The sequence below is a fragment of the Scomber scombrus genome, chromosome 8 (assembly GCF_963691925.1).
Source record: "Scomber scombrus chromosome 8, fScoSco1.1, whole genome shotgun sequence".
Lineage (NCBI taxonomy): Eukaryota > Metazoa > Chordata > Actinopteri > Scombriformes > Scombridae > Scomber > Scomber scombrus.
The window spans coordinates 8038575-8053752 of record NC_084977.1 but is presented as its reverse complement, the minus strand read 5'-3'; the positions used below and the strand labels follow the sequence as shown (position 1 = coordinate 8053752).

Sequence of the window (15178 nt, the reverse complement as noted above, 5' to 3'; positions counted from 1 at the left end):
CTGAGATCTGCGGGAAACAGACAAAAACACTTTCCGAGCTCTCCTCATCGAAAATTCCTCGTCGTTGTTCTCGTTCTGCAAATTGCCACAGCGCATATGCCTTCATTACAGTGTTTATTACAGCAATGACCTTACTCAGTGTATCCATTAGCCAGGTTTCTAATGCCAGCGAGTTAGCTCAAGTGTGAGAATCGTAAAAGACAACGGCACCAGACTTGCTGTCGAGCGAGCGTTCAGAAGCGAGGAAAAAGAGGAAAAACCCCGCTGTAAGCCGGAATCGCAGCCTATAATTACTGAGCTTTATTATTCAGACTGATTGATCCTAGGCCTTGGCAGCTGCAAATGCCAATGTCTCCATTTAACACAACAGAAGTCACATCAGTCGGCCTCAGTTAGGTCCACACAACAGATGGAGGCTGATGCTTTGTCTGTAACACTCTCTTTATTGTGTTTATTTGTGCGAAAAATCCATCATCATAACCATAATCGTAGTGTTCAACATCCTTGAGGACATTTTTTTTTTTAAACCTAGTCACCAACTGTTAAGTTTATCAGAGCCATTTAAACTAAAGCCAGAATGATATGTCAGCTGGGCCGATATCATTGGCTCAAATTACACATATTGGCTAATAAGTCACACCTCAAATATCAATACAGGCCTCAAATATCTGCCTAAGGCTCCAGTTAAAATACATTACACATTGTTACAAGACAGCATATTCTTAACATTACTATAGTGTAGTGCATGTATGCTGCTGATGTATAACATTAAATTCACCATTTGGCTTATTTTTAATATTTTGGAGGAAGCAGTAACAATATGCTGCTTTCATTATATGCTGTTGTTAGTAACTTAATATTCAGTGGAGCAATATCTATGCCCACTGTAAATGTGTATAGTGTTTATGTTTAGTTATATAATGCCACAGCCTGCCCTGTCCTATAATCATTAAAGTTGCATTGATCAGAATTTTGGTTAAAGTTATTGACTAGATGATGAATATAGTGGAAAATGTGAAAACTTACTTTGCAGCGCCGTCAAATCAGTTAAATATCTGAGTCATTTGAAAACAAGAAGATAATGATAACATAAAGATCGAGTTTGACTTCTGCCGTTCATTTAGATGCTGATTATTAAAGAGTGGTCATGAAGGAGGAAGCACCACACTCAAGCCTTACAGCAGGTGAAGGTTTGACCATCCTAATTGCTCTCCGTTCACTTTTCACCAATGTACTGATTGGTGCTTTACTGTCCGTAATGCGGCAAAAGTGCTGTAGTAAAAAAACAAACATTAAAGCGATCAGTTAGTAGTAACCGTGTTTCCATTAGTGGATTTGACAATGGTGTGTAAAGCTAATTTGGAACGAACTTTTAATTAGATCATTACTTTTTTACTATTTCTCTGGCATCTAACAAATGAAGAACAATCCCCTATAGAAGTCTGACATTTTCTTACACAGTCTCTGGGCCTTGTGTGTGTTGTAAATTCAATAATATATGCAGTTTTCATATAATATCTGTTAGTAACTTTATTGCTTGACGTGTGAAAGCACAGGAGGATGAATTCTCTGGCTGCGGATCAATATGGACCAGTGCCATCTGGAAAATATTGTATTGTTAGTGTGAATGAACCAATGTGTGTGTTTTTTTTTTTTTCAAGGGCTAACTCACAGATCTATGCTGCATAATTACGTGTGCATCTACACACAGACGCAGGCACACAGTCAAAAGAATAGTTCATGCGTACAAACACATGTGCTGACACTCACAAAGCAGAATCATACATAAGCTCTCTAAAGGTTTTTAATGGTTCTGTGACTACGGGCAGGAAAGTGTACCGGCCAGAGAAAATGGCTTCATTCGTATGTAACAACTGCGTCTGAGTCGCAGCTGCTCGAGCTTTACAGAACATACTTCTCACTACTCACCAGCGGCACGCCCCTCAAATTTGTTTTACACAATACATGTATTTAACAGGAATAATTAGATCCAAGAAAGATCTGGGGGCCCGATACAGAAATGATAAAAATAGACCAACTGTGCATTCACCAATTTCCACACAATAATCTGAATCTATCTATAGGCTGCTGGATTACACACACACACACACACACACACACACATATACACACACACACTGACACACACACACACACACACACACACACACACACACACACACACACACACACACACACACACACACACACACACACACACATGCTTTACAACATCCACACACCCACTGAAGAGTCAGCTGGGCTGAGTGGGACATAGGGAAGTGACACAGAAAGGGATAATGCCTGAGGAGAGTTTTTGGTGATATTATTTGGAGGTTTCAGGAACAATCTTCTCAGTAGCCTATTAGGTCTAAGCAGATAAGTGGATGTGGATGATTCATGTAATTTATTTATTTTTTACAATTATTTAAGCATGAGGGAGTCTTTGTTCACTGACTTACTGAAATCACAACACAAGAACAGTATGATAGATAAGACTGTGTGTGTGTGTGTGTGTGTGTGTGTGTGTGTGTGTGTGTGTGTGTGTGTGTGTGTGTGTGTGTGTGTGTTTGAGGAAACATTTCAGTCTTAGGATTAGTTAATTGGGGTCGGCTTGTGCAATTGGGGACAAAAGCGGTATCCCCAATTAGGATAAGGCAGATTTTTGGGTCACTGGTTAAGGTTAGGGTTAGGGTAAGTCTCCAGAAAATGAATGTAATGTCCCCAAAAGTGACCATGGTCTGATGTGTGTATGTGTGTGTGCGTATGTGTGTGTGTGTGTGTGTGTGTATGTGTGTGTGTGTGTGTTTGTGTAATGGTGCTGCTACATGTTGCCTGCTGTGACTTTGTAAGAGGAGTTTGCCAATACGAGACTTGACTGAGAATGAGTTGGCTATTTATGGCAAATTGTTGGTCCAAAATATGTTTTTTTTCATCAAAAATGTAGTTTAACAGGAAGCTGAAATAAAGTATATGCTTTATGTAGCAGCCCTTCAGTTCTGTTGGTATTATCAGGTTCCTTGTAGGGACATATTTATTTTATGACTACCGTAACACTGTTTTCTTGAGACTCCTGTCTCACTCACTCCTGCCAAATTTTTGAGGGAATACCCAGATTGAAAGTGCAACGCTGTAATATCAAAAGGCTTGAACACACTGGGGCACAGAGAAGCTTTTGTCTTGTTGTTCTGGCTCATCTTTTATTAAAGGTAGAATGAGTGGGATTTTCTGGGAAAAAACCCCAATGTATATACTCATACAAAAATCATCACTTATGACCTTTTAGAAGTGTGTGTTGGTATATGTATCTACAGAGACTCTGCACTCTGCCTGTATTTTCTTACTTTGGTATCTTATTTATCCTTATTCTGGAGGATGGGGCCAACTTTGTATGTTGTGTTTACGTCTTTAAGTTCTTGTCCATTGTAGTAGCAAATTAACAGTCCAATACTTCGTTATTTAAAAGATGTCAAAGTCCCAAATATTCAAACAGAAAAATCACCAAGAGTCGTCCAGCTGAATGCAGTTAGAGTTTTATTCGTCGACAAATAAATCCTCGGGACCAAAACAACACAGACAGCGTCTATGTAGAAATGATAGAAAGATTTCAGATAAATGTTTCCTTTTATACTGTTCATTTTGCTGACCATCGTGGGAAAGTGAGAAATCCCCTTTGCCCAAACCAATCAGATTCCTTCCAAAACAACTTTTCTTAGCATCAATCTCATAATGCTCATTTCGTTCAAAACTCCAGTCACAGGTGCCTGGAGTTTTTCAGAGTGTGGCCTTGAAACTTCAGTGTTTTATACAGGGGTTATTTCAGTTCAGTTTCTTCTATACAAGGGTTACCTCAGTTCATTGACTGATGCCCACTTACTCATTAACTATGGGCCATCTCAATTATAATACTGTTTTGTGACTTTTGTTGCTGCATTCTCATTTTAAAAGATAATAGTAATAAAACTGTAGTACATTTAATCACATATATTTCAGGGTATGTTTATCAAATCATCAAATGTGCCTATTCACTCAGTAAGTACAGAATCACATACACCTCTTCTTTTATCATACTGCCCTCAGTTTTGATTATCTTTAGCAAATAACAATCAATAATCAAGTACCCTTTAAGCAGATACAACATTGTTCATTGTTAGTATTTATCACCCAAATTTTACACTACACCATATGAGTGGATTGCCAAAATAACTAACCCTAACCCTCTCACTTGGACATACAGTGCTGTATTGCAGCTATGATGACAGAAATAAGGGGAATACCATTTTCGTGGATTTTCAGCTATGCACTTGTGCACCTTTTGCCAACTGAGTCATAAGAATGCTCCAGGTCTTTTTCTCTTGTTTGTTGAAGCTTGATAAACCTGATTATACATGCAAATTTATTATAAGCATTTCTCACTAAACTTAATCATATGTGTGGAGCTGTATGGCTGTTTTTAAAACAAAAAGGTCAGGCTATAACAGATTTCACCTGGAGATTTAAGATAGTATGGTATAAAATTTGATAATGTTTTTGATAGACCAAAATAGATGACGTCCCCACTGAAACCCAATTGGAAATAAATGAAGTGTGAGATTCAGTGATGGAGAAACTGAACGTTCTCCCATTTGTACCTGCAAGGACTGTAGTTGTATATTGATTATACTTCTTTAAATCATTCCTCCCATTTCTTTGTCAGTGTAGTATCAACGTTTATGATCAGTTAATTAGTGCTGCTTCTCTTTTTTGTCATTTTTAAAGTAAAATATGTTGCTGCACTTGTTTGCACAAAATAATACTGAACACTGAATTGCTTGCTCACAGCACTTCAAAACCAGTTCTGCTGCGGCGTAATGCTGTGAACTTGGTGATTTTTGCTTGTTTATTCATTGTGTTGACGAAACTGAGAATATCAATACTGAGAGTGGAAACCACCCTTTTTTTGCTTTGTCCAGTATGACCCAGAGTTCACTGACACACGTTTGAAGGTATGTTTGCTCACTGTAGATTAAAGAGCAAGCCCCCACCCTCCCATTTGACCCTGAACATCAGTTTTACATTCAAACTGGAACGTTTTGAACATGTTTTGTATAGTTATTTGTCACATAAATGCTGTAAGCCTTTTAACAATTTAGTAACTGAGGTGCCTTTTTTTTCTCATTGTCCTTGAACACTGGCCACACTTCCTGTTTAACTCTACTTCCACTGGCACACTTGTGTTCTAAGAGCTTCCTCCCAACTTCAAAAAACACTTTGTGCGCCTATCAAAGTTGAAACTTACCTTTGAGCTATACAAAGGCTTCTCTCTAGTTAAACAGCTAATCTAAATCCAGGATAAGGCCTGTACATAGCCATTGGGGGTTTCTTCAGCTCGCTCCAGTATACGTGAGATGTAGAAGTGTGAGGGTAAACATGCGGTGAGCTGTGGTGAGTATTTATTTAAGTGGAACACCTCTCAGGAATGCACACTACACACAGCGACACCCTCAATGTGCTTATCATTCAGTGAACCGGTTTCCCAAGCCGCCGTGTCTACAGAGAAGTAAAACATTGACAGCGTCAGGGCTCTGTCTCCTCAGATTATCACGGTCTTAAATGATTCAGCCGGGAAGATTTTTAAGTACAACATTTCTGTGATATGTTTTTTTTAGTTTAAAAAGAAAAAAATTAATCGTAGGAGATTTAGAAAATTAAGCCTCTTTATGGCCCTGACTGCGGAGGTGTTCTAGCTACATTATGATTGGACCTCAGCCAGAGTCAGACAAGTGTAAATGCAGTCAATAAAAGTATGTTTACATCATTGAGAAAGTATCTGCCCACAGAGGAGAGAGGCCTTCACGACAATTTAAACATATTTTTCATTTCAAATCACCAATAAAATGAATGTTTCATTGAGGCGTCGCAGTGCTTCAAGAGATCTTGAAGGAGACTGCAGAGCAGCTGCGTATGAGGAGTCATTTTCCGCATCTATAAAAAATGTGACTTTTGTTGACAGTGTACGGGCTTGTTACCTCCTTACCTAATTGCCTGCTTGGCATACTGCATGTTTAAAATAAGATCCCATTACAGTGTTGACGGAATGCATACGAGCACAGAGACATCAGGTGTAAATGCAAGGCTGTGAGCATGTTTATTATCCTGATAACACACCCGCAGTCAATGCATTTTATGACAGTTTACAGATGTTTTTACGCAAATTGCCACAACAGAAATTTCTAGTGCTGCACTGCGTTTTGATTTTTGAGCTCTTAAAAATCACATGAGCTAGCACATCATGTATCATGCATGTCGCATTTACTTACATATAAATTATATAAATAGCAACAAGAAAAAGGCTTACATGGACATAAATATTTGAAATGATGAGGATTTCTTGTTCTTGTTCGTGTTCCTTTGCTACAGTAAATCTTGTATATTGAAGAAGAAGCAAAGTGATTATCATGGTTTTTCTTCATTGCATCAATTTATTTTATTTTCTGCATCAGCCACAACATTTTTATTTTTGCACTAACTCAGGTTAATATCAGGTATAATATCATCATCAATATAATATCAGGCTGCATTTAAAATTTTGAGCATGTATTTTTTTGTTTAAAGCTAAGAATTTAGCAAAAGATTTAGCTTTTTGCCTTGTGAAACTTTATTGTGAAAACTGAAAAAATCCAATTGTAAATGTATTCCTTTATCAAGTTAAATTGATTGGAACAAGAGGAGGAAGACGGCTGAAGCTGACTTGAGATGAGACAATGAGAACAGTGGCTAATTTGATGTTGGCGTGAAAAATCTAAGAGAAAGACATGAGCTTGAGTTGATTATAGGTGTATTTAATACCTCTTGACAGGGATGTTCATGCATTAGTTGACACGCGTGAAGCAACAGACAGCTAAGTAAACAACCAGTTTCCTTCGTACAGTAAATGGACAGTTTTATTTAGAGCCTCTTGTAGATAACACACTTTGGTCATGTTGCACTGCATAATCACTCCCTTTATTAAATGTGAACACGCAAATTGGTGAGTTAAAGTGCAAAGAACACAGCAAGTGTCCTCCTGAGGAGTGGAAAGCGAATGTGATCACATGAGTCATCCTATTATTAGAAAGAGAGAACATATGTGGCACATGCCAAGTGGAGTCTACAGGCACAATGCTCGCCTCTCATGGTGAAGGCTCCTGGCAGCTCCAGTATGGCGTGGGGTTGTATTTTCCTGGCATGGTTTAGGTTCACGAAACCCCTGAGGGCCAGAGACAGATGCCAACATTAAACCTTTCTTAGTCAACATGCTCAGCCAATGGTGAAGCAGCAGTTACAATCCAGTCGGTGGTATTTTTTTCAGAATGATACTCCATACTTTCCCCTTAGCCTCAAGCACCTGATTTATTGTGTGTTTGCACACAAATACAAATTTTAATCAAATTTGTTGCACAGCTGAGTTACATCTATCTGCTCTCTGTCCCGTATTAAAGGCTAAATGAATCACCAGAGTATTTCCATTTCTCTTTGAACTTCCAATGAAAAGCAAAGTAGTTCCTAGAAATAATCTTAGAGTAAATCCACATTTAATGACAGAGAACAACAAAAAACTGTGTGTTATATATTGTCTTAATGCGACCCATTTGCGACCACTCATTTTTTGTCGTTGTTCCATTTTTGTTCCTAACTTCCTGTTGCCGTTGTCAGCTGCAGTAAACGCAGAGACAATTTCCCAAAGTTCTGAACTCATTTATACATTTATGATAAAAATTATATGGCCTGACTCATTCACCACAGATTAAAGGTAAAAGATGATATTTTGTCCAAAATATGTTTGATGATGTTTCTATTGTTAAAAAGTCTATGTGATCAAAACTTTCAAGAGCACTAGATGCTTAAAGGAATACTGTTTTTGGAAATAGGTTCGCTTTCTTGCTTGAGAGTTGGATGAGAAGATTGATTCCATGTTAGTGTGTATGACAAATATGAAACTACTATTAATGGTTGGCTAGCTTAGCTTAACATAAAGACTATAAACAAGAGGAAACAGCTTGACTGGTGCTGTCCAAAGGTAACAAAAAACACCTACCAGTACTTTCAAAGCTCACTATTTAACATGTTTCTCTTTTGTTTACTGCCATGCAAAAACGAGTGTAAAAATGATGATTTGACGTTAGCTGCTGGTGGTAGCATATTAACCTATCTCCATAAGTCTCATCTAACTCTCAGAGAGAAAGCAAAGAAAGCAAATTTCCCAGAATGTTGAACTATCCCTTTAAATTATATGTACAAAAATGTATGCTATTAAGTTCTACATTTTTATCTGTCAAAAGCGATCACTAAACCAGCTGATTTTGCTTTGTTGGTCTAGAAGCTGACCTCTAAACATATATTAAAATACAGCTTTTTTACCTTATATATATAACATATAATATATATTTTGTTAATTAGCCCAGTTTTATATGATGCATTTGACAATTCTGTGAAGTGTAATAATGTAACTAAAACCAATAGGAACTAGTATATGGCATTTCTGACTAAACCCTAATTAGTAGAGTCACAGCAGGTGTTTCTCATCAGCGATATTAGTAGAAACACCTGCTGTGATGTCACTAATTAGATGCTCAAAAAAGTTCAACTCTCAGATTTCTGCTCTGTGTGACTCACGGATGATTTGCCCTTTAATGTCATGTCAGTTTCCCCACTGAGAGGAAATCCATTAACTGCTGGAAATGATTCCTAAATGTTTGCATTACTTTAAATTGTTAAATGGAGATTCAACACGACGTTAAAAGAATTAGTAATTAGTGTATTGACTGGATCCATTAAGCCCATCACTGATTTGGGAGATGCCAAGTAGCATCCAGTGAGTCACCACAGCTCCGCAGTCATCTGTTGTTTGTCCTGTCTCGATCATAAATGTTCCGTTATTTTTTGATCGTCTATTATTTCAGTATCGCTTCAGCTTTGTCGTTGTGTAACTAATGGCGCCTTTTTTCTTCACAGATAATAGAACTGATGCAGTAGGCTTGGATTTTATTCTTCCTAAATAAGCTGAGTGGCTGTCAGTTACATCTAGATTTATTTGGTGGCGAGAAAAGAAAAAAAAAGTCTATCCGCCCCCTTTGAAGGAACAGTTATTTTTGCACCCAGTGAACAGAAACTGGGACAGGAGAGGAAAAAAGGACTTTCACATCTAGCATTAAATGGGTCACCTTGAGTGGAGCACTTGTCTATGTGGTCCTATCTGGAGCCAGAGAGAGAGAGAGAGAGAGAGACAGAGAGATATAGAGGGGACATGCGTTTCCTGTCTGAATGTTCGTGTCCTCATTGTCCCCTGATAGATGGAGGCTATTTCAAGTCTAATTCTGAACACAGACTGTCTGTGCCAGTCCACCTGTTGATGTACCCTTTGTAACTGGAGTCTCACATCCTGGACGTGGTCTCTTTCTGAAGTTCTTTCCACTTACAGTTATTATTATGCTAATAATAGATATAAAGCATTGCATTAAAGTGACGCTCTCCTGCCTTCTAATTAGTCTAATATAAAGTTTGATTCTCAAATGTTTTGCAACTTCGTGAAGAAAAGCTTCATCTGAGACCACTGACTATATTTAAATGTGGACGTCATGACAGCTCCCAAAAATGAAGCCAAAGCATCTTGAGTGCTTCCTGTTGGCTGGCTGCAGTTTAGGTCATAAGTCCCACCCCCTCCATGTTAGCAGATGAGCCAAACTAAAAAATTAAAGTACACAACAAATACTTTTTTTCCCAAACATGGTTTCTGTCATTTTAGATAGCTCAAGTTTGTTTTTAATTACTTATTTGACGGTATAAAAAGGGGATGTGACTTCATGATTGACAGCTGTGACAGCCACTGTCAAACCTCTGTCAGGCAGTGGGATGGCTGAGGTAGGACGTGGAGACGCATTGTCTATATTTACATACAGTCAATGTCTGAGACGGTCACCTTGGCTGTCTTTTGTTTTGATTTGACCCGTTGAGTCGTTGTCAAGTGCTCTCTGTTGGTGGCTGATTAGCATTTGTAGCGTCACTTGTCAGGGCGTATACCATGAGGTGGACTATTATCAATAAGGACAGGGTCATGTTACTGTGAATAACCATACTGGACTGATGTTGCTAGTGGAGATTGTTTTGTGTAAAGACAAACATGTACGGATGGAGGGATGGATTTCTGTTGGCTGCTGCAGAGCGGCTGGTCAGAGTCATTCCTATTCTCTATGTGTCTCATGATGTGGCTCCTTAGTGACCTATCGGTACAATAATTTTACATTGTAGAATAAGAACAATATGAAAGATGAATAAAATCAGCAAGGTCACATGACACTAGGGATGGGCATCATTTATAAAATGACGATACCAGTACCAATCCAAGTACCCTTAAAGTGATACTGATACCAACTGACTACTTCATTTGATACCCATCATGTGAATAGAAGCATTAAATTGCATTAAATACGTGCACCCCTTCACATCTAAATGAATAGATTTTTACACAAATGAATTACAATCACAAATGATTATTTATTAATCCAAGAATGCTTGTGTTGATTGGCTGTGAGCAAGTCCATACAAATAGTCATATTTTAAAGCTCTGGGTGCAAAAAGGATCAATTGCAGGTATCATTTGACGGGACATGTTTTGATACTATTTGGTATCGATTTATTTCGGTCGATACCTTAAAGATATTGAGTACCAATACCCAGCCCTACCTGACTAACAGTAATAAACATTCCTATATGCTTACGCCATACACTTAAAACTGTAAGCTCCACTTTCTGCCTCTCGTTGCTCACTCCACTCTAAGCTTAATGTCTATTTAGAGTTAAAAGTTTGCTCTGATTTTAAAGTCCATTATGTGATTTGTTTGAGGTCATTTTTTAAACGTCATCCCAGAGATCCACCAGCCTGTTATTAACACATTTCACAGTCCATCACTTCATGTTTGATCTCCTCCTTTTAGACAGTATGTATAGAGACGCAACACAAGATTTTGGCATTATTAATCTGTTCATATTATCGTCTGTGTAGAAGATCATCTTTGACAGGAAATCAATGTTGTTCTAAGCCGCAGAGGTTTGACAGCACACACTTCAAACCAGATGAAAAGGATGACAGAATGATGCTCGTAGGACTGTAGATCATCTTGTTTCAATCGATATCAAGAACAATAAATAACTTGGTGATTCATTTGTTGTCTTTTGTGATTTCCAGTAAGTGGGGTAGTTATGAAACAGACATAGTGTGAAAAAGATACTAAAGGGTTATTGAGTGTACGTGACCATGATCTGATTCAGAATCTTAGTCACATGTCATCCCCATCCCCCTGCTTCTGCCCTGTCTTTCCACTTTAAAATGTTGAGCTTTGAAAAAAGGGCAAATCTGAAAAATAATCCTATAAGATTAAATCATGACTTAATCTCAGAGGGCAGAAAAACTGCTGCTGCACTGTTCCGCCGCGGGTTGAAACTTTGATGCGTGTTGGACTCGTGGCTATATTCTAGTCATTGACGTCACAGCAGATGTCTCCCAGCAGCTGTCAAGGACAAAACACCTGCAGTGACATCAGTAATTGGGTTGTAAACAAAAAGTTTCGAACCAGAGAGAGAAAAGCAGTTGGTGGCCTAATTATTAGTCAACTTTACGGCAGTTTTACATCTTTAAAACTTTACATATAATACAGAATGTGTAATTTTATCTGCTCTGTATAAGTCTTGTGTCTGATAAAGTTGTCTTGGATATACAGCACAGTAGATAAAAGTACTATAGGTCGCCTGACTAGGTGGTACAGAATAGGTGGTCCAGTTTAATAAAAGTGCTTAATCTGTGCTATTCATGTCATGGGAGAGGGAATGCATGTTCATAGTAAATAATCATTTATCCAGTTTGGTTTTGTCTCCCACATAAAAGAGCCTTGCAGTCCATCGCCACATGGGAATTCCTAAAGAGCTTAAAATAAAACGTTACACAAAAAGGTTCAGAGCAGCCGGTGTGCTGCGCTGATCCCTCCAACATGAACATGAACACGTAATAAACTGTAAAACTTATCCAACTGTTATAAGTTGCTAAAGTGACTCTCTGAATGGCTGTTAACAAATGAGAGATGTGTGTGAACATATTTATTAGGTTTAAACTTCACATTTTCAGGTTCTGTTCAGACTGTAACGGATTTTGTCCTTGGAGCAGAAATAACTCGAGCTGACTTCAGTGATGTAATACCCTGTGAATCGGAGCAAAGAAATCTTAACAGGTTCCCTTGAGTCTATCAAGTCGTGAAGTCACTCTTTGGGAGGTGTTCTGTGGAGGTGGTGGTGATGGCAAGTGCACGATGTAGTGACTAACTTTAGAGCCCTTCACAGCTCTTGGGACCAGATCAGTGTTGTCAGCACCTGTGAAGTTCCTGTGAAATACTGCTGAACCATATGCTGAACCCTCTCCTCCATTGTCTGACCAAACATTTATTAAAGCCCAAGCATGAAAGTGCTCGGGCCATAATAAATGTTTGATGAGCCCACTCTGCCTCTTCTTGTGTCCACTTTGTGTTATACGAGTAAAGTTACTATGTGGAAGTGATAGTTATTGCCTCCTGGTAAATGTATTGCTCCATTAATATTTCACTTATGTAGTATTGCCTACTGGCAACAGGAAGAGGGGCTTAAAGGACACATAGTTCATCAAATATCCAATATGTCATCTTCAGCGCAACATACAGCACATAGAATATAATATTTTACCCATTCACATAGTATCCAATAATCCTGAAAATTCAGAGCTGTGTCAACTGACCTCCAGCAGCGATACCACTGTTACCGCTACATCCAACGTGCACATCCTTCTGCCATGATACTGTGTCCTGTTCATAAACGGTGCAAAAACATGTTTGTAGCGTGTGTGATGACGAGAAGAATAGAGGATTTGGAATGTGGTTTTGGGTTTCTATGTTTTTTGGCAAATGGGTGGAATCTTTGTGGGACTGAGGCCAAGACAAGCGAGAAGCATTCACCATGGCTGCATGAAATGAACCAAGTTAACAAGCTCCCCAGCACTTTATTTAATGTGTAGTTCCTTTTTAATAAAATATTTTACATTTTACATTGAGGCACACATTAGGGATTAACTACTGAGAGATAATACTAAAGGGGACCTATTATACTTTTCCTTATTTTCAGTCATACACAATATAAAATGTTACAATGTTGGATGTTAATATTTAACATATACTGTAGCTACTGCGGTATTGATTTTTTTCCTTACTGCACAAATTAGCAAGGCCACTCAAACCGTTGCTGTAATTGTTATAATAAAATGTTAAAAATGAAACCTCAGATGTTAGGAAACAACTGGTTCTTCAATACAATATTGGCCCGAATGTAAGGCAACCCTGACTAGAAAAAAATAACCCAATAATCAGACTTTAAGACACTTGTTAGCCTAGCAATGGTAAGTCTACAAACAACCCATATTGCAACACTCCAACTTTCCTGTAAGCTCTTCACAATAAAAGTCTCCTATTTAAGTCAATTAAAAGTTTTTAATATGAAGTGGCAAAAGCAGGAAATGTTGGGTTTGCATCAGCGGGAACTTAACAGGACTCTGATACAGCTGTCCCTCAGCAGGCTTCCTGAAAGCTGGCCAATGTGAGCAGAGTTGGCTTATCGGGAGGGGGGCTTTAAGACACATGAGCTAAAACTGCCTCTTAAAATAAAGCAGCTACAGCCACTGACTAGCTCCTATTTCCTGCACTAGTCAAATGATGTAGACATATAACAGGTTATTACATTTATACTCAGGCTGAATTGCGTGTGTACAGTACAGGGATGCTCATGAAGTTGACCCTTCTGTGAGTCATCCTATATTTCTCTGTGCTGGGAGGAGGGCTCACTGTTCACTGTGATCCATGTTGGAGTGGTGTGATGCTGCCTTTGGCTTTCTGAAGGGGGGCGGGAGGGGAACTGGAGCACAGCTCTGAGCCATAGGCAGAAAATACCAGGCCTAACTAGGACATGTCGAGAAACGGGGCTAGTGGTGGGGCGTCTCTCACAGAGAACTTCATAAAGCAATGATGAAAATTGTCTCAGCGAAACTGTGACTCAGTGGTGATTTCTCAACCAGATTAGCTCTTAATTTCTCCATCCAAATGTTGAAGATTAAAAGATTGTTTTTGCACAATCTTTCATAAACCGCCTACTATTCCAGGTGTGTCGGTCCTAGTTATTTACTTATTCATTTAATTCACCAATGAATCATTTATCTAAAAAAAGTTTAACCACATTTGTTTGTTTGTGAATAGTTAATATGAAGTGAACCTTGACCCTTTTCATGGAATGATTTTTTTCTGTTTGGCTATGTCTGCGACCAAATAGTATAAATGTCCATCCCAGTTTCCCAGACTCCAGGGTGACTCATCAGATCGCTTGTTTTGTGTGACCAACAATTAAAAACCTAAAGGTTTTCAGTTTAATATATTTGGAAACCAAGAAAAGCACTTAATTCTCACATTTGAGAGCCTGTAAACATATAATTTGAGGTATTTTCGCTTGGGAAATGTCTTCAACGATTAATGTAGTTGTCAAGTAATCTTAAATTGATTGACTATCAATTGTTTATTAATACTCATCATTGTAGCTCTACTCTTTCTTGAAAAAGAAAGAAAAGATAAAACCATCTAAAAAAGAAAAGATCAGAAAACTATATATATAAAAATAGTTATTTTTTTCTGCCCAGTCATCATTGTACAACCCCTTCAATTCATTAAACCCTCAAGTTTGGACCCACTGATCTGATAACACAGACTCATGTCATGTTTTTTAATTTGTGTGCAGTTAGGTACAGTATGTAATCAGGTGATATTGTTTGAAGATTTGTACTTAAACATGTGTTTGTATTTAAAGGCACAACTATTTATATCATTTCTCTTATCTTTTATAGCTCACAAAGATTAATACAAAACTGCATTGTCCACTTATTGTCATATAAAAACAGCAGTAGCTCAATAAAAGCAGCGATAGTGATACTTTACACATGATGCACAAACTGCAACAATGACCAGAAGGTATAACTTCTCATTATTTGCTCTGTGTTTTCATTACAGGACACCAATGAAATTGTGGCAATTAAGAAATTCAAAGACAGTGAAGGTATGAAGGGTGTCTTCTCTGATGAGGAACACTCATATTTGTATTGTTATGT

General features: G+C 38.2%; 1 protein-coding gene across 3 annotated transcripts in view; it reads left to right on the top strand.

Annotated features, from left to right (window-relative positions):
• The window catches only part of LOC133985161 (cyclin-dependent kinase-like 5), a 33624-nt gene that overhangs the window by 5776 nt on the left and 12670 nt on the right, over positions 1-15178 (top strand). For all 3 annotated transcript variants that reach the window (XM_062424743.1, XM_062424742.1, XM_062424741.1), the window contains exon 4: positions 15081-15126. In XM_062424743.1, coding sequence (XP_062280727.1) covers positions 15081-15126 — 46 coding nt within the window. The remainder of the gene's footprint in view (positions 1-15080; positions 15127-15178) is intronic.